The 18633-nt window shown below is 40.8% G+C and overlaps 1 protein-coding gene across 15 annotated transcripts in view; it reads right to left on the bottom strand.

The window, feature by feature from the left end:
- Positions 1-14029: 14029 nt before the first annotated feature.
- Positions 14030-18633, bottom strand: part of ANKEF1 (ankyrin repeat and EF-hand domain containing 1) — a 90695-nt gene continuing 86091 nt past the window's right edge. For 11 of the 15 annotated variants that reach the window (XM_086335105.1, XM_086335099.1, XM_086335104.1 and 8 more), the window contains 3 exons: positions 17801-17964; positions 15382-15519; positions 14030-14346 (listed from right to left, as the gene is read on the bottom strand). In XM_086335105.1, the coding sequence (XP_086191231.1) occupies positions 14188-14346; positions 15382-15519; positions 17801-17964 (461 nt within the window). In that variant the 3' untranslated portion in view covers positions 14030-14187. The remainder of the gene's footprint in view (positions 14347-15381; positions 15520-17800; positions 17965-18633) is intronic. The other 4 variants (XR_015140026.1, XR_015140024.1, XR_015140025.1 and 1 more) reach the window with 1 other exon arrangement.

The following is an 18633-nucleotide window of genomic DNA, read 5'->3' on the forward strand; positions in this document are numbered from 1 at the left end:
AACCCACTCCAATGTTCTTGCCTGGAGAATCCCATAGACAGAGGGTCCTGGTGGGCTATGGTCTATGGGGTTGCAAAGAGTTGGACGTGACTAAGCAACTAACATACACACACACATGTGCGCATGTACACACAAACACACCACTATGGTGGAAAGATCCCAGGAAACAGCAGCTCTGCTTTGTTTAGCATTCTCCACCAAGCACCTAGGATGCTGATGGGAAGATAGAAGATCCTCAATATTTATTGAATAAAATGAATGAATGGTTGGGTAGATGGGTGGATGACTAGCAATCTTTAAGAGGATTTCACTTGAGCTCCCCAAATTTTAATGTATGTTTCTCTTAAGCTTTGCCAACACTCTCAATGCTAGAGATGAGAAAGCCAGAAACAACCAGAAAAGTTTAGTTTAAAATAGAACTATTTCTCATTGTATGACATCCCTTATATGTGGAATCTAAAAAGAAATGACACAAATGAATTTACTTACAAAAGACAGACAGACAGAGAGGGAACTTACAGTTTCCTGGGGGTGGGAGCAAAAGACTGGTGGAAAGGATAGTTAGGGGGTCTGGGATCCACATGTACACACTGCCATATTTAAAATGGCTAACCAACAAGGACCAGGTCTATAGCACAGGGAGCTCTGCTCAATGCTATGTGACAACGTGGATGGGAGGTGAGTTTGCAGGAGAATTGATACATGTGTATGTATGGCTGAGTCTCTTCACTGTTCACCTCAAACTATTGCAACATTGTTAATTGGTTATACCACAATACAAAATAAAAGTTTTTGAAAAGTGGAACTATTTCTCCTCTCTATTCTGATCATTTTTTCCCAAAAAAATTTGAAAAGGGTTAAACTTTTTGGACTATTGATTTTTAGAATGAGATTTAAAGTTGTTGTTGTTGTTGTTGTTGTCGTTATTGGTATTGTTGTTTGGCTGGAGTATTTTATTTTATTTTTTTATTTTTTTTTTCATTTTTTAAAAATTTTATTTTATTTTTAAATTTTACATAATTGTATTAGTTTTGCCAAATATCAAAATGAATCTGCCACAGGTATACATGTGCTCCCCACCCTGAACCCTCTTCCCTCCTCCCTCCCCTACCATCCCTCTGGGTCGTCCCAGTGCACCAGCCCCAAGCATCCAGTATCGTGCATCGAACCTGGACTGGCATCTCGTTTCATACATGATATTTTACATGTTTCAATGCCATTCTCCCAAATCTTCCCACCCTCTCCCTCTCCCACAGAGTCCACAAGACTGTTCTATACATCAGTGTCTCTTTTGCTGTCTCGTACACAGGGTTATTGTTACCATCTTTCTAAATTCAATTTTAAGAACATTGTGCTCTACTCCTATAAGCAGAAAAGATGATATAGAAAACCACCAAATTAATGATTGCTTTGAATCAATAAAAATATTTTATATTTTTTGTCAGACATTTCTTACTGATTTATTTGACTGAATAGCTTAGATAATATCACCTGCTCTTGTTTTTTGTGTGTGTGCATTTCTACTCACACACATCAAATGAAAATCCAAAGGCCTCACGAAACAAAGAATTTTGTTGTCAACCAGTTTGTGTTGCTGCAATCCTGTGGGTCCATGAGCCAGAGTAAGATGTAAGGCAATGTGCTCTCATTTGCATCACAAAACACATGGTACATTTAGAGATTAGCACAGCAAGGGTAATTTTAATGCTCCAGAACACATTTATTCGCTGTTGTGTGGTCTATGCGTACAGTATTTTCATCCTGTCTGCTCTACATCCCATCTTACCTTCTAAAAAGAAAAACTCTTGCAGGGTCATTTGCGAAGAGTTTTTGAGACCATTTGCTTCTTGCTTATTTGACAATAATTCTGAAGAAGTAATGGGATTGCAATTTTTATGAATCTTGGGCCCTGAAATGAAGTTGAGACTCAACTAGGAAGCAACGGGGTAAGGGAGCCCTGCTACCAGTGAGAACTGACTAGAAGCTTCACACGAATAGCTATGTTTTGAGTGGCAAAATAGAAAGCTAATATAGCCTAGTAGGAAGAAACATTCTAAAGAACAGATGCAACAACTCAGAAGTATAACTGTCAGGGACGAATTAGCACAAGAACAAACTTCTCTCTACATGTGACTAGGCACTAAGATAGCACATGCACACTTTTTAGTCTGTACAATGACTAATTTTAAAATAATTTAAGTTTAGATGATGTTATATTTCAACACAGCAGGAAAATCCCTGAAGGGGTTGTTAAGATAATCATATGGATTTGGGGAACTGATGGTTTTCTACTTGATTCTGCTGATTTCCTCCACCATGCTAGGAATCTCCTTGACTTTAGTAATGCTACAGTTCCTGGTAATTCTCAATATCCTTTGTATTTCTTTTTTTATTAGGACTTTTAATGTAATAAGAAGAATAGATTTGACTCCAGATTAGATCTGTTTTGGACAAGGGAATGGCAAATCACTTCAGTATTCTTGCCTTGAGAACCCCATGAACAGTATGAATAGGCAAAAAGATAGGACACTGAAAGATGAACTCCCCAGGTCGGTAGGTGCCCAATATGCTACTGGAGGTCAGTGGAGAAATAACTCCAGAAAGAATGAAGAGACTGAGCCAAAGTAAGTTTTGCCAAGAGAACACACTGGTCTTGGCAAATACCCTCTTCTAACAACACAAGACTCTACATATGGACATCACCAGATGGTCAATACTGAAATCAGATTGATTATATTCTTTGCAGCCAAAGATGGAGAAGCTCTATACAGTCAGCATAAATAAGACTGAGAGCTGACTATGGCTCAGATCATGAACTTCTTATTGCCAAATTCAAACTTTAATTGTAGAAAGTAGGGAAAGTCACTAGACCAGTTCAGTTCAGTCACTCAGTCATGTCTGAATCTTTGCGACCTCATGGACTGCAGCACACCAGGCCTCACTGTCCATCACCAACTTCTGGAGTTTACTCAAACTCATGTCCATTGAGTCAGTGATGCCATCCAACCATCTCATCCCCTGTCATCCCCTTTTCCTCCTGCCATCAACCTTTCCCAGCATCAGCGTCTTTTCAAATGAATCAGCTCTTTGCATCAGGTATGACCTAAATCAGGCACAGACCATTCAGGTATGACCTAAATCAAATCCCTTAAGATTATACAGTGGAAGTGACAAATAGATTCAAGAGACTAGATCTGATAGAGTGCCTGATGAACTATGGATGGAGGATCGTGACATTGTACAGGAGACAGGAATCAAGACCGTCCCCAAGAAAAACAAATGCAAAAAAGCAAAATGGCTGTCTGAGGAGGCCTTACAAATAGCTGTGAAAAGAAGGGAAGCAAAAAGCAAAGGTGAAAAGGAAAGATATACCTATTTGAATGCAGATTTCCAAAGAATAGCAAAGAGAGATCAGAAAGCCTTCCTCAGTAATCAGTGTAAGGAAATAGAGGAAAACAATAGAATGGGAAAGACTAGAGATCTCTTCAAGAAAATTAGAGACACCAAGGGAACATTTCATGCAAAGACGCGCTCAATAAAGGACAGAAATGGTATGGACCTAATAGAAGCAGAAGATATTAAGAAGAGGTGGCAAGACTACACAGAAGAACTGTACAAATTTCATGACCAAGATAATCACGATGGTGTGATCACTCACCTAGAGCCAGACATCCTGGAATCTGAAGGCAAGTGGACCTTAGGAAGCATCAGTATGAACAAAGCTAGTGGAGGTGATGGAATTCCAGTTGAGCTATTTCAGATCCTGAAAGATGATGCTGTGAAAATGCTGCACTCAAGATGCCAGCAAATTTGGAAAACTCAGCAGTGGCCAAAGGACTGGAAAAGGTCAGTTTTCATTCCAATCCCAAAGAAAGGCAATGATAAAGAATGCTCAAACTACCGCACAATGCACTCATCTCACACGCTAGTGAAGTAATGCTCAAAATTCTCCAAGCCAGGCTTCAGCAATACGTGAATCGTGAACTTTCAGATGTTCAAGCTGGTTTTAGAAAAGGCAGAGGAACCAGAGATCAAATTGCCCACATCTGCTGGATCATGGAAAAAGCAAGAGAGTTCCAGAAAAACATCTATTTCTGCCTTATTGACTATGCCAAAGCCTTTGATTGTGTGGATCACAATAAACTGTGGAAAATTCTGAAAGAGATGGGAATACCAGACCACCTGACCTGCCTCTTGAGAAATCTGTATGCAGGTCAGGAAGCAACAGTTAGAACTGGACGTGGAAAAACAGATTGATTCCAAATCAGGAAAGGAGTACATAGAGGCTGAATATTGTCACCCTGCTTATTTAACTTCTATGCAGAGTACATCATGAGAAATGCTGCGCTGGATGAAGCGCAAGCTGAAATCAAGATTGCAGAGAGAAATATTAATAACCTCAGATATGCAGATGATACCACCCTTATGGCAGAAAGTGAAGAGGAACTGAAAAGCCTCTTGATGAAAGTGAAAGAGGAGAGTGAAAAAGTTGGCTTAAAGCTCAACATTCAGAAAACGAAGATCATGGCATCCAGTCCCATCACTTCATGGGAAATAGATGGGGAAACAGTGGAAACAGTGGTAGACTTTATTTTTTTGGACTCCAAAATCACTGCAGGTGGTAATTGTAGGCATGAAATTAAAAGACGCTTACTCCTTGGAAGAAAAGTTATGACCAACCTAGATAGCGTATTAAAAAGCAGAGACATTACTTTGCCAACAAAGGTTCATCTAGTCAAGGGTTTGGTTTTTCCAGTAGTCATGTATGGATGTGAGAGTTGGACTATAAGGAAAGCCGAGCGTAGAAGAATTGATGCTTTTGAACTGTGGAGAAGACTCTTGAGAGTCCCTTGGACTGCAAGGAGATCCAACCAGTCCATTCTAAAGCAAATCAGGCCTGAATGTTCATTGGATGAATTGATGTTAAAGCTGAAACTCCAACCTTTGGCCACCTGATGGGAAAATCTGACTGATTTGAAAAGACTCTAATGCTGGGAAAGATTGAAAGCAGGAACAGAAGGGGATATCAGTGGATGAGATGGTTGGATGGCATCACCGACTCAATGCACATGAGTTTGTGTAAACTCCCGGAGTTGGTGATGGACAGGGAGGTCTGGCGTGCTGCAGTCCATGGGGTCGCAAAGAGACATGACTGAGCAGCTGAACTGAATGGACTAGATTTGTTTGCCATTCCCTTCTCCAGGGGATTTCCCTGACCCGGGATCGAACCCAGGTCTCCCTCATTGCAAGTAGATTCTTTACCATCTGAGCCACCAGGGAAGCCCTCTGTTGCTTTAATGTTTGTATTCTGCTGCTTTTGCTACAAGAATATTTCCTATAGCCTGAAATAAACAGTATTGAACATTCTTGAGGCTCTGACCTTTAAGGGTATAGCATTTTCCCTTCCAAATAGAGATTTAAAGTTGCAGAAGAGAATAACATTTGTCTTGCTGGAGGTTTACAGGAACACTGTAACCTGACCTAGGTGAATAGCTACAAGAACAAAGGATTCCTACACCAAGAAGTTTGCAATAATCAACCACCACTCACGTTGACTTTAAAAAGGGCTTGCTGAAACCCTTTGGGAAATTGGGGCTTTTGGAGGGCATGAGCCACCTGCTCTCCTTGCATGGCCCTACAATAAAGCTTCCTCTGCTCCAAACTCCAATATTCTTGTATTGTTTGGCCTTGCTGTGCATCAGGCACAGAAATCTGCATTCATTCACAGTAACAAAAACCAATTTAATAAAAAGAGAATGTGATGACTCCTAAAGCTTAGAATTTCAGGAGGCGGACTGAGCAAGTTTGGACTGAGACAGAAGTGTCCTCTCTGCTGCGCTTGTGGCATTCTCCTCCAGCTCCTTGCTCTATCAGCTCTGCTGTCATTTGTGTGAGCTCCAACCTCAGCTGGAGTGTCCCCAAAGGTAGCAAAACTGTCCACCAGCAGCTCCAGTCTTACATCCTACTGAAATCCCAAACAAAGAGTGAATCTCTTCTCCAACTGGTCCAGTAAGAACTCTACTAGAAGTCTCAGTGGACCTAGCTTTGACCTCTTCCCCTGCCAAAACTTCTATTTAATGTTTTAATCACACTGCCTTTTTTCCATTTGTTGGATTGGGTCTTTCCTGCAAAATGCTGTTCTTTCCACTAGACTCTTCCCTTCCATCAGGGCCAATTTAATTTTTTCCTCATCCTTCAGATTTCTGCTAAAATGCTATTGCATTTCCCTGATTCTGGAGCACACACTGTAAGTTTACACGTTATGTAAGGAAAGGGTTAATCTTGCAGCTATACAGGGTAACTCTGTACTTATCTCCTGGGATAAGTCTGGTCAAGGGAAGAATGAAATATACTAGCTACAACTTTATAGTGTGTGTTTAAAGTCTGAAATTCCCCTAGAGGCAACCTGTATTGGTTTGTCTGCATGTTTTAGGGATGCACAGATTGGCAGTTTGTATCTGGTTTGGCAGGTGATCCAGCCTGGGTTTTTACGGAGCCAGTGCTATAAAATAGCCCTCAACAAATGTGCACCTGGGCTCAGAGTTATCTTGCTGGTGTATAATCTGAAGATGAAGTGTGCCCTGTTCTGAGAAACTAAGAAATGACATCAGGGAGTTATACCTATAAGTCTTAGACCCAAATATACCCTCTGTTCTACTATATCATTTACTTGTATTAGAGACTTCCTTAAGTATATCCTGTGGAATCTTTTGAATCTTGTGATAATCTTCAATTATCTAAATGTGTGATAGTCACATATGTATTTTGTGATTATTCTATTAATCATTATTTATAAAGGATGAGATGATTGGATGGCATCACCAATGCAATGGACATGAACTTGGGCAAATTGTGGGAGATGGTGAGGGACAGGGAAGCCTGGCATGCTGCAGTCTATGGGGTCATGAAGAGTTGGACATGGCTTGGCAACTGAACAACAAAAAAATCAGGGTCCAACCAGGGAAGCAAAAACCACTCTGAATTCTTCAGAAAGGAAGTTAATGCAAGGATTTGGTGTACAGATGATAAAAAAGTTTGAGGAGTCAACCAGGGCACGGTGAGGTAGCCCAGACATTAACAAAAACAAAGGAAGTTGGTATCAGGCTAAAGTGACAGAGGGAGGAGGTGTTGCCACCAGAGCAGAGGGGCCAGGGTCAGACAGTGGGAGCTGGAACCAGGGCAGGATAGTCAGTTGGCAACTGGATCCACGGGGGAGACAGACACAGCAATCACCTGGGATGCTGTCAAGGCAAAGAGTGAAAAGGAGAACTAGCCTGGCTTCTCCTCTTCTTACTACAACCAAAGCTGGTGGAGGTGATGGAATTCCAGGTGAGCTATTTAAAATCCTAAAGGATGATGCTGTTAAAGTGCTGCACTCAACATGCAAGCAAATATGGAAAACTCAGCAGTGGCCACAAGACTGGAAAAAGTCAGTTTTCATTCCAGTCCCAAAGAAAGGTAGTGCCAAAGGATGTTCAAACTACCACACAATAGTACTCATTTCGCATGCTAGCAAGGTAATGCTCAAAATCCTTCAAGTTAGGCTTCAACAGTATGTGAACCAGGAACTGATGTTCAAATTGGATTTAGAAAAGGCAGAGGATCCTGAGATCAAATTGCCAACATTTATTGGATCACAGAAAAAATGGGAATTCCAAGGAAACATCTACTTCTGCTCCACTGACTACACTAAAGCCTTTGACTGTGTGGATCACAACAAACTGTGGAAAATTATTAAAGATGTGGGAATACCAGACTACCTTACTTGCCTCCTGAGAAACCTGTATGCAGGTCAAGAAGCAACAATTAGAACTGGACATGGAATAACGGACTGGTTCAAAATTGGGAAAGGAGTATGTCAAGGCTGTATATTGTCACCCTGCTTATTTAACTTTTATGTAGAGTACATCATGCGAAATGCTGGGCTGGATGAAGTTCAAACTGGAATCAAGATTGCCGGGAGGAATTTCAACAACCTCAGATATGCAGATTACAACATCCTATGGCAGAAAGTGAAGAGGAACTAAAGAACCTGTTGATGAAAGTGAAAGAAGAGAGTAAAAAAAACCTGGCTTAAAACTCAACACACACAAAAATAAGATCATGGCATCTGGTCCCATCACTTCATGGCAAATAGATGGGGAAAAATGGAAACAGTGAGAGACTTTATCTTCTTGCACTCCAAAATCACTGCAGATGGTGACTGCACACATGAAATTAAAAGATGCTTGCTCCTTGGAAGAAAAGCTATGACAAACCTAGACAGCATATTAAAAAGCAGACACATTATTTTGCTGACAAAAGTCTACCTAGTCAAAGCTATGGTTTTTCCAGTAGTCATGTATGGATGTGAGAATTGGACCATAAAGAAGGCTAAGTGCTGAAGATCTTATGCTTTCAAACTGTGGTGCTGGAGTATATTCTTGAGAGTCCCTTGGACTGCAAGGAGATCAAGCCAGTCAATCTTAAAGGAAATCAACCTTGAATATTCATTGAAAGGACTGATGAAGCTGAAGCCCCAATACTTTGGCCACCTGATGTGAAGAACTGACTCATTGGAAAAGACCAATGCTGGGAGAGATTGAGGGCAGGAAAGAAGGGGACGACAAAGGATGAGATGGTTGGATGGCATCACCGACTCAACGGACATGAGTTTGAGCAAGCTCTGAGAGATAGTGAAGGGCAAGGAATCCTGGTGTGCTTCAGTCCATGGGGTCACAAAGAGTCAGTTACGACTCTTGTTTCAGCTGAACAACTCCTCTCCTTCCTTTCCATTCCTATCTCTTACCAGCATCTGCCATTGTCCTAATCTACCTGGAAGCCAGATTATGCTGAAAACATGGACAATCTGAATGGGTCACAGTCCAGGGAGACACCACAGAAGAGGAGCAAGGAACAACCCCAGGAGTGTCATTATCAGTGCTCAGCAGATACACTGAATGAATTAAAGCAAACTGTGTATAGAACAAGTATCACTGGTTGATTCAAAACTGGTGATGCCAGCCTGGAAAGGCCTAGATCTATAACAAAACACGTGTGTTACACAGACCAGAGGTCCCTGCCCAGAGGAGAACCTGGAGAGACACAGTCAGGTGGCCTGGCTGCTGTCATTTAGGGATGATTCTGTTGCTGATCAATCCTCCTCCTGGCTAAGCCTTTCCTTAGCTTTGCAACACACTGCTTTAGCTAGGGATGAATTACTGGTAAATCTTTATCAGTGATCTTCTGTCTATTGGCCATTTCATTTGTTCTGTGTTGACTTCAGAATTTACTTTTTATGAGGTGAGGAAATACTTATCTTACTTCCAACTCTCTTAGGAGGGAAATACACTGGAGCCTGTGTGTCCCAATAACAAAGAATATAATAATCTCCCAAATGTAAAGAACACATGGATATTTCACCTCATCTTGTAAAAAACTAAATCTATGGAAATTAAATTGTCTTTAGTGTATTAGCTCCTCTTCAAAGTCTTTTTTGCTGAAGATACAGAGGAAAGACAATTATTCTAAATTCTAAATAAAACACATACACCACATAATACTCAACTATTTATCTAGGATTAAAAAAATCTTCAGTGACTTCTAGAATGTTAACAGAATATTACGTTCTTCCTTATTGCCCAGATAAAATTCATGATATGGTAACAATTACTTAATGATCTAAGTATATTAGCATGAGCTTATTTGATTTTCACAAATGCCCCATCTACTTTCATTTGTAAATTTCCTCCAGGATCCATTGTTACATAAACACAATTTCAGAAAAAATATATACCTTAGGCAAATATATGGAAAATAATAATGCAGTACAGATGACTCTTTACTTCAAATTTATGCCTTTTTGTAGAAGCCTGAATTCTCTTTTCATACTGCTTACTTAAAAACACAGTATTGGCTCAGTGGTTCTCTTGGGGACCTTCATGCTCATAGTGAATCTGCCTAGTTGTCAATTCAATAAAAATTGCTAAGCTGACAGCACTGGGGTGGGTTCATTTGTACCAATTAGACATGACCATATCCTGAGCATGAGGTTGAATACATATTTCTGTCTTTCCTGTTTATAATTTTCAGTGACTGATAATACCAACTCAAGTGTGAAGAATGAGACACTGCCAGTGGGATATGTGAGCTTTCTCTTTTTAAGTTGCTGCTGAATTGGCTCTCACTGCTATTCTTTCTTGTTCTTCGTAATTAAGAATGATTTAGACAAGTTTTCTCCTTTATTTTTAAGGAGAAAGCACGTAGTACAAAATGAACCTCAAGGCATCACCATCTAAAACTTTGCGGACAAAAGCATGCCATTTACAGCAGATGCTACAGAGCTACCCAGATTTCCTCTAACTCCTGGAGTAACCATTGCTCAGCTACTACGGTTGGTGGTTGCTTTTAGCTCAGAGTAACCCTCTCCTCGGTAAAGAACAGAAATGGTATGAACCTAACAGAAGCAGAAGATATTAAGAAGAGATGGCAAGAATACACAGAAGAACTGTACAAAAAAGATCTTCATGACCCAGAAAATCACAATGGTGTGATCACTGACCTAGAGCCAGACATCCTGGAATGTGAAGTCAAGTGGGCCTTAGAAAGCATCACTACAAACAAAGCTAGTGGATGTAACAGAATTCCAGTTAAGCTATTCCAAATTCTGAAAGATGATGCTGTGAAAGTGCTGCACTCAATATGCCGGCAAATTTGGAAAAGTCAGCAGTGGCCACAGGACCGCAAAAGGTCAGTTTTCATTCCAATCCGAAAGAAAGGCAATGCCAAAGAATGCTCAAACTACCGCACAATTGCACTCATCTCATACACTAGTAAAGTAATGCTCAAAATTCTCCAAGCCAGGCTTTAGCAATATGTGAACGGTGAACTTCCTGATGTTCAAGCTGGTTTTAGAAAAGGCAGAGGAACCAGAGATCAAATTGCCCACATCCGCTGGATCATGGAAAAAGCAAGAGAGTTCCAGAAAAACATCTATTTCTGCTTTATTGACTATGCCAAAGCCTTTGACTGTATGGATCACAATCAACTGTGGAAAATTCTGAAAGAGATGGGAATACCAGACCTGATCTGCCTCTTGAGAAATCTGTATGCAGGTCAGGAAGCAACAGTTAGAACTGGACATGGAACAACAGACTGGTTCCAAATAGGAAAAGGAGTACGTCAAGGCTGTATATTGTCACCCTGCTTATTTAATTTCTATGCAGAGTACATCATGAGAAATGCTGAACTCGAAGAAACACAAGCTGGAATCAAGATTGTCGGGAGAAATATCAATCACCTCAGATATGCAGATGACACCACCCTTATGGCAGAAAGTGAAGAGGAACTCAAAAGCCTGTTGATGAAAGTGAAAGTGGAGAGTGAAAAGTTGGCTTGAAGCTCAACATTCAGAAAACAAAGATCATGGCATCTGGTCCCATCACTTCATGGGAAATAGATGGGGAAACAGTGGAAACAGTGTCAGACTTTATTTTGGGGGGCTCCAAAATCACTGCAGATGGTGACTGCAGCCATGAAATTAAAAGACGCTTACTCCTTGGAAGGAAAGTTATGACCAAGCTAGATAGCATATTGAAAAGCAGAGACATTACTTTGCCAACAAAGGTTCGTCTAGTCAAGGCTATGGTTTTTCCTGTGGTCATGTATGGATGTGAGAGTTGGACTGTGAAGAAGGCTGAGAGCCGAAGAATTAATGCTTTTGAACTGTGGTGTTGGAGAAGACTCTTGCGAGTCCCTTGGACTGCAAGGAGATCCAACCAGTCCATTGTGAAGGAGATGAGCCCTGGGATTTCTTTGGAAGGAATGATGCTAAAGCTGAAACTCCAGTACTTTGGCCACCTCATGCGAAGAGTTGACTCATTGGAAAAGATTCTGATGCTGGGAGGGATTGGGGGCAGAAGGGGACGACAGAGGATGAGATGGCTGGATGGCATCACTGACTCGATGGACGTCTCAGTGAACTCCGGGAGTTGGTGATAGACAGGGAGGCCTGGCATGCTGCGATTCATGGGGTCGCAAAGAGTCAGCCATGACTGAGCAACTGATCTGATCTGACCCTTTCCTCGGGAGGATTGCCCTTGGTTGATTGGAGGCAACTTGTCAGTGAGCAAGGTGAAAAATCTGAGGTTTCTAATTGCTAGCCTCCTTCCTTCTGGGCAGGGCAAACTCTGTGCTACAATTCATCCTCCAGAGCTCTCCATGGAATCAGGCTAGGGCTAGCTTTCTGTTTTTTAGGTCCTCCTTCTGTTTTATCCTGCTCCCATCATCTCTTACAAGTTTCTCGGGAACACTCCCTCAATAAGACACATGCAAGAGTCTTCAGCTCCCTGTTTCTAGGGAGCTCAGCCTAAGACACTACTTTCATTAACTAATTGTTCAGCTATATAAAAATTCGATTAGGCTCTCTAGACCGAAAAAATGAACACTGGTTCACTATCCACTAGAATGACTATGACTAAGAATTAGTAACTATTTCTATAGCAAATGTGCACTGTTCATCTTTGTCTGATTATCAAAAAATAGACAAAATGTACAGGTTTAAGTCACTTTAGTCAACAGTCTGAAAGTGAATCTTTTACTCTTCTGATTGCCTAGGTTGGAATCCACATCCCTGTGCCTCCTTTTGTTTACTTTGCAGCCAAGACTGAAAGAAGTTTAAAAACAAATCATTTATGGAGCATGAACCACGCAGAGGCACAAAACTGGAAACCTTATAGATGTTATTCCATTTGATTCTCACAACAGTTTATTAAAGGGCATATTATTATCCTTTCTTTGTAGATGATGAAATTGAGGCTCAGAGACAATTTGTAACTTGATCCAAACACATGAAACTAGTAAATGGCAGAGTGAGGATTCAAACATACTAACTACAAAACCACACTCTTAACCAGTTCAGCCAAGTGTACATTTCAAGGTCAGTAGAGAGGAGGGTGGGCTTCCCAGGTGGAGTTAGTTGTAAAGAATCCACCTGCCAATGCAGGAGACACAGGAGACACAGGTTCAAACCTTGGGTTGGGAATATCCCCTGGAGTAGAAAGTGGCAACCCATTCTAGTATTCTTGCCTGGAAGATCTCACAGACAGAGGAGCCTGACAGGCTACAGTCCACGGGCTGGCAAAGACTTGGACATGACCGAGTGACTGAGCACATAGAAGAGGGATAGAGAACAGTATTTCCCCCTCAATTTCAGCTCCTGTGTATACATTCCTGTAGCACATTCTGTTGGTGACCATCTGGAATCCTGGGTTTCTTTTCCTATGTTGTACACCCAACCCAGCTACTTCCCACTTTCCAGCCAGTCGTTCACACCGTGACCCACCAATTCAATTCGTGGGGCTGCCCTTGAGCACTGGAATCGCCTCACAAGCACTCCCTCTAGTCTGTAACTGATTGGCCTGGGAATCCAGAAGCCCGGCACCTTTCCCTGGCACTCCACAGCTCCCCAAGGGCTCCATGGAAGCTGGGGTTTCATCAGAAAGCTCCCCTGTGCTTGGCTTATTTTCCCTTCCTGGCCTGCTTCCCTCATCTGGCCCCCCAGGAACCAAACCACCTATATCTGAATTTTCTTAACAAACCACTTGTATCTGAATTCTTGGCTCAGTGTTTCTTTTTAAAAAAATTTTATTTTGTTTTTTTAGGGTATAGTTGCTTTACAATGTTGCATTAGTTTCTGCTGTACAGCAAAGTGTACAGGAGAAATGGGTGAAGTGTCAACAGTGTCTACTGGAGGCATCAGTGTTTATTTGACCCCAAGTATCTAATGCATATCATTTATGATGATGTGTGAGAAGAAAACTGCCCCCTTAGTGTATTAAAAAGGGCTTCTCTTCCCTAATATTAAATAGCTTTCATTCAGTTCCAGTAAAAGGATATCTTTAACATAATGATGTGCATCTTTAAATTCTTTGATGATGACACTATGTTTATAACCAAAAATGCCATTGTTGTAAAATATTCTTGAGGAAGATTGAGGAATTTATCCAGAATGGCATGCAATTCCATTGCAAAATAACACATGACTTCTCTAGACAGCTCAGAATATTTATAGTTGTTAAAGCAAAGACAAATATTTTGTTACAATGCTTAACTTGTGAGTTGCTTTGACTTTGATGGGAATCTACTTTCTCCAACATTTGGTCCCTGGGCCTCAAAATGTTGTTTATTCTGAGATGCAACCGCTGTGATTTACATCTTGAAGCTAGCTTCCACTGCTTGTGCTCTCTCTGTGATGTGCTTCTGAAAGGGCATCATGAAGTCATCAAAATCTACCTCATATGTCAACCTCTCCCGGCGCAGTTCCCTCATTCTGATCAGCTCTGCTGTCGTGGCTTCAGGACTCCAGATCTTAAACAAACCACATCCAGAGTGAATGTTAGCATGGCAGCCAGTAAACATGCCAATATCCAGACAACCTTCAATCTGGTCAATTTAAAACTATCCAATTTACTTCTGGCAAGAGGAGAAGGGATGACAGAGGATGAGATGGTTGGATGGCATCACTGACTCAATGGACATGAGTTTGAGCAAGCTCTGGGAGATGGTGAAAAACAGGGAAGGCTGGCGTGCTGCAGTCCATGGGGTCACAAAGAGACACAACTGAGTGACTGAACAACAACAACAACAAATTTACTTCTAAGTCTATTTTAACTTTTATCTCTTACATGACATTAGTGGTTACATGGCCATCACTGTTTCTGATGGTGACTATTTGAACAACTGAAATACCCTTCAGTTACCTCTCTGATGGCCCTGAGGCCAGCTGCTGTTCATTCTCAGGAGGTCAAAACCAGGAAGCAATGGAATTAATAGACAGCCTTTACATCGTGCGGGGAAGTCAAAATTATTTTCACAGTAGGGGGCAAAAGGAGCTGGTGGTCTATTATTCAGCATGGTTTGATGAGCATTAGCAAGACCACTCTTGTTCTCCAAATATGTCTTCACCTCTTTACTTGTAGATGTTTAAGGAAGCTATTTAATAGATCCAGTCTTGATCAGTATAAAACTCCCAAGTGAGATGGCGATAGTGTGTACAAAGAGGAAGGGTTGGACTTTAAGAAGTACCCAGAGAAAATATCTATAAAATTCAGTGACTACATGGCTACAAGGAATGGCACTGACCAAAGACAACTTCAACTATTCAAGGAAAATTAAGAAGTCAATACAGAAAATAAAAAGACAAGATATCAGAAGCTATACAAATTGGACTTACTTAGTTGTAAGCAGGATCTAGAAAAAGGAGAACGTCAAATAACAACTTATCAAAAACACAGCTTATCAAAAGATAAGCTTTGGACAATTGTTTGGGTGCTCTGCATAAAAAGTATTTGAAAAAAGGCATTAGGAGTTTATACCATGTTATAATCTTTCTAAAGTACTTACCCTCTGTGGGATAAATGTGATATCCACTTTCTTGGTATAACCACTGGTAATCAATGAATTGAGATAAACTACATTATCTTTACGCATCTTCTTGTCCTCCACTATGGCTGGCACAGTGTATATTGCTGAAAGTGTTTCCTGGAAATGAGCAAAAACTCAAAAAATAACTATCAATTTCAAAAACCTGTGTATACTTTCTAATACTCTGAAGTTTAAAAAATGCTACTATATAAATTATGATTTGAAATGAAATAGAATGTTATTATAACTTTGGGTGGGGAGAGATAACTCTTTTGCCTTGTTTAACTTAATTAGTATTAGTGACAGATCACAAAAGTCTTCAAGATCCATCCTTGATCTGTGGCCGTTATTAATCAGAAGGATGTATTCCTACTAAAATGATAATGGTGCATGTGTTAGGAGCTGTAACTGATCAATCTTCCTTCACCTCTAGCTATCCTTCCTCTCTTCCTCCATGCTTGGTACTCTCTACTGTCTGCCGATCATCCCTTCAACTGTCTGCTTCCTATCACCTCTCAGTTCAGTTCAGTTCAGTCGCTCAGTCGTGTCCGACTCTTTGCGACCCCATGAATCGCAGCACACCAGGCCTCCCTGTCCATCACCAACTCTTGGAGTTCACTCAGACTCACGTCCATCAAGTCAGTGATGCCATTCAGCCATCTCATCCTCTGTCGTCCCCTTCTCCTCCTGCCCCCAATCCCTCCTAGCATCAGAGTCTTTTCCAATGAATCAACTCTTCTCATGAAGGGGCCAAAGTACTGGAGTTTCAGCTTTAGCATCATTCCTTCCAAAGAACACCCAGGGCTGATCTCCTTCAGAATGGACTGGTTGGATCTCCTTGCAGTCGAAGGGACTCACAAGAGGCTTCTCCAACACCACTGTTCAAAAGCATTCAAAGGCGCTCAGCTTTCTTCACAGTCCAACTCTCACATCCATACATGACCACTGGAAAAACCATAGCCTTGACTAGATAAACCTTTGTTGGCAAAGTAATGTCTCTGCTTTTGAATATGTTATCTAGCTTGGTCATAACTTTCCTTCCAAGGAGTAAGCATCTTTTAATTTCATGGTTGCAGTCACCACCTGCAGTGATTTTGGAGCCCAAAAAAATAAAGTCTGACACTGTTTCCACTGTGTCCCCATCTATTTCCCATGAAGTGATGGGACTGGATGCCATGATCTTCGTTTTCTGAATGTTGAGCTTTAAGCCAACTTTTTCACTCTCCTCTTTCACTTTCATCAAGAGGCTTTTGAGTTCCTCTTCACTTTCTGCCATAAGGGTGGTGTCATCTGCACATCTGAGGTTATTGATATTTCTCCCGGCAATCTTGATTCCAGCTTGTGCTTCTTCCAGTCCAGCATTTCTCATGATATACTCTGCATAGAAGTTAAATAAGCAGAGTGACAATATACAGCCTTGACGTACTCCTTTTCCTATTTGGAACCAGTCTGTTGTTCCATGTCCAGTTCTAACTGTTGCTTCCTGACCTGCATACAGATTTCTCAAGAGGCAGATCAGGTCTGGTATTCCCATCTCTTTCAGAATTTTCCACAGTTGATTGTGATCCACACAGTCAAAGGCTTTGGCATAGTCAATAAAGCAGAAATAGATGTTTTTCTGGAACTCTCTTGCTTTTTCCATGATCCAGCGGATGTGGAGAATTTGATCTCTGGTTCCTCTGCCTTTTGATAATGTTAAAACTTTTCCTTCCTGAACTTCATACCCTATCCTGTGTCAGCCAAAGATCTTGAGGGATCCATCTGTTTCCCTAAAAGAAGCTTCCAGCCTAGAAATGTATTTAGAGCTTCCTGCTAAGGACAAATTCTTGATGTCTGGGAAACCCCCATAAACAACAATCTTCTGCTGATAATTTAGAGGGACCCAAACCACTCCAGATTACCTGGAACAATTTGGCATCTTTAAAGCCTTCTAGAGTCATTTTTCAGGATTATCCAAGTTACATATCCTAGGGTTCATAATTTAAAAAAAAATTCCTTGGGAGTTGGGTGGTAAGGTAGGTAGTGAAAGATTATAAAATCAAAATGAATGAAAATCATGCTTTACTTCTTTTCTCATAAATGTTACCCTACACTTCCCTTTTGGGACATCTCATCAAATCTGTATAATTCAGGTCTAAGTGTATACACTTCTAATATAAGTTCTTTTTTCAACATTCTAACAGTATTTGGTTCAACCAACTTGTTTTTTGTGTGGATTCTGTTTGCCATGACAACTTTTTAGACTTTTCAGTAATAGTAAATTTCTTGCTAGGTATTTCTTTAGAACTATTGGTACTGAAAACATGTACTACATATTATTTGCCCATGAACTGTAACAATAAGTAAATGATGCTGCAGCCGCACCAGGTACTCATGAGGGGTCAGTTGCTTTTCATACCTCTTCCTTCTTAATCTCGGGGCCTTCAGTCTTTGCTTTGGGTTGTGGCTTGCCTTTTGGTTTTTGATTTTCTGCTGGTTTGGGCAAGTTATCCAGCTTTTCTTTAATCAAACCAATTATTCTACTGTCAGCATAAGCTTTTGCAACATCCATGGCACTATGCCCTGTTTAAAACATAAATTTAGAGTTTCATTAAACAGATTAATAATAAACAATGTAGCAAAATATCAGCTCGAAGTATGTGGTACTAAGGGTGATTACTGAAGCCAGTGATACGTATAAAAGTCACAGATCGGTTCAGATATTCTCTAAAGTGGTCCCAGCTCAAAAATTTTATCATTTAAAGTGTCATTTACCAGCAAGACCATTTCTTCTTGTTAATTATTTTGAGCATGTTTGATAGGAAAGAATGGTAGATTACATTTTGAATATCTGAGTGCTAGTTCTCTTCCTACAGTGTGCACATTCCTTCATGTGTGACAATTTTATGCTTTCCTCCTTCCTGTTGCGGAAGGAGGTATATTCAAAAAGTCTGGGGAAGCTGGAAGTCACAAGTACTCTATGCAGATGGCTGGATATTATGACCCCTGTTACATCCGCAGGCAGGCCTAACAATACTACCTGTGACTCAGAGGCAGCCTGAAGCAGCCAAAGTTATTAAAGCTCCTTCAGATCAAAAAGAATCAATGAGTCCCACTCTCAAAACACCTCCACTTTTTCATGAAGAAAATTTATGACATAAAGTAGGCTTCCCATTTACTTCCTAGAAGGAGTCTTATTTCAGGAATTACTGTTTAGCTGTAGAAGGAATCTAAAGTCTACAGGGGCTTCAA

Source organism: Bos grunniens, chromosome 13 (assembly GCF_055505025.1).
Source record: "Bos grunniens cultivar Pamir isolate PY7600 chromosome 13, Bosgru_T2T1.0, whole genome shotgun sequence".
NCBI lineage: Eukaryota > Metazoa > Chordata > Mammalia > Artiodactyla > Bovidae > Bos > Bos grunniens.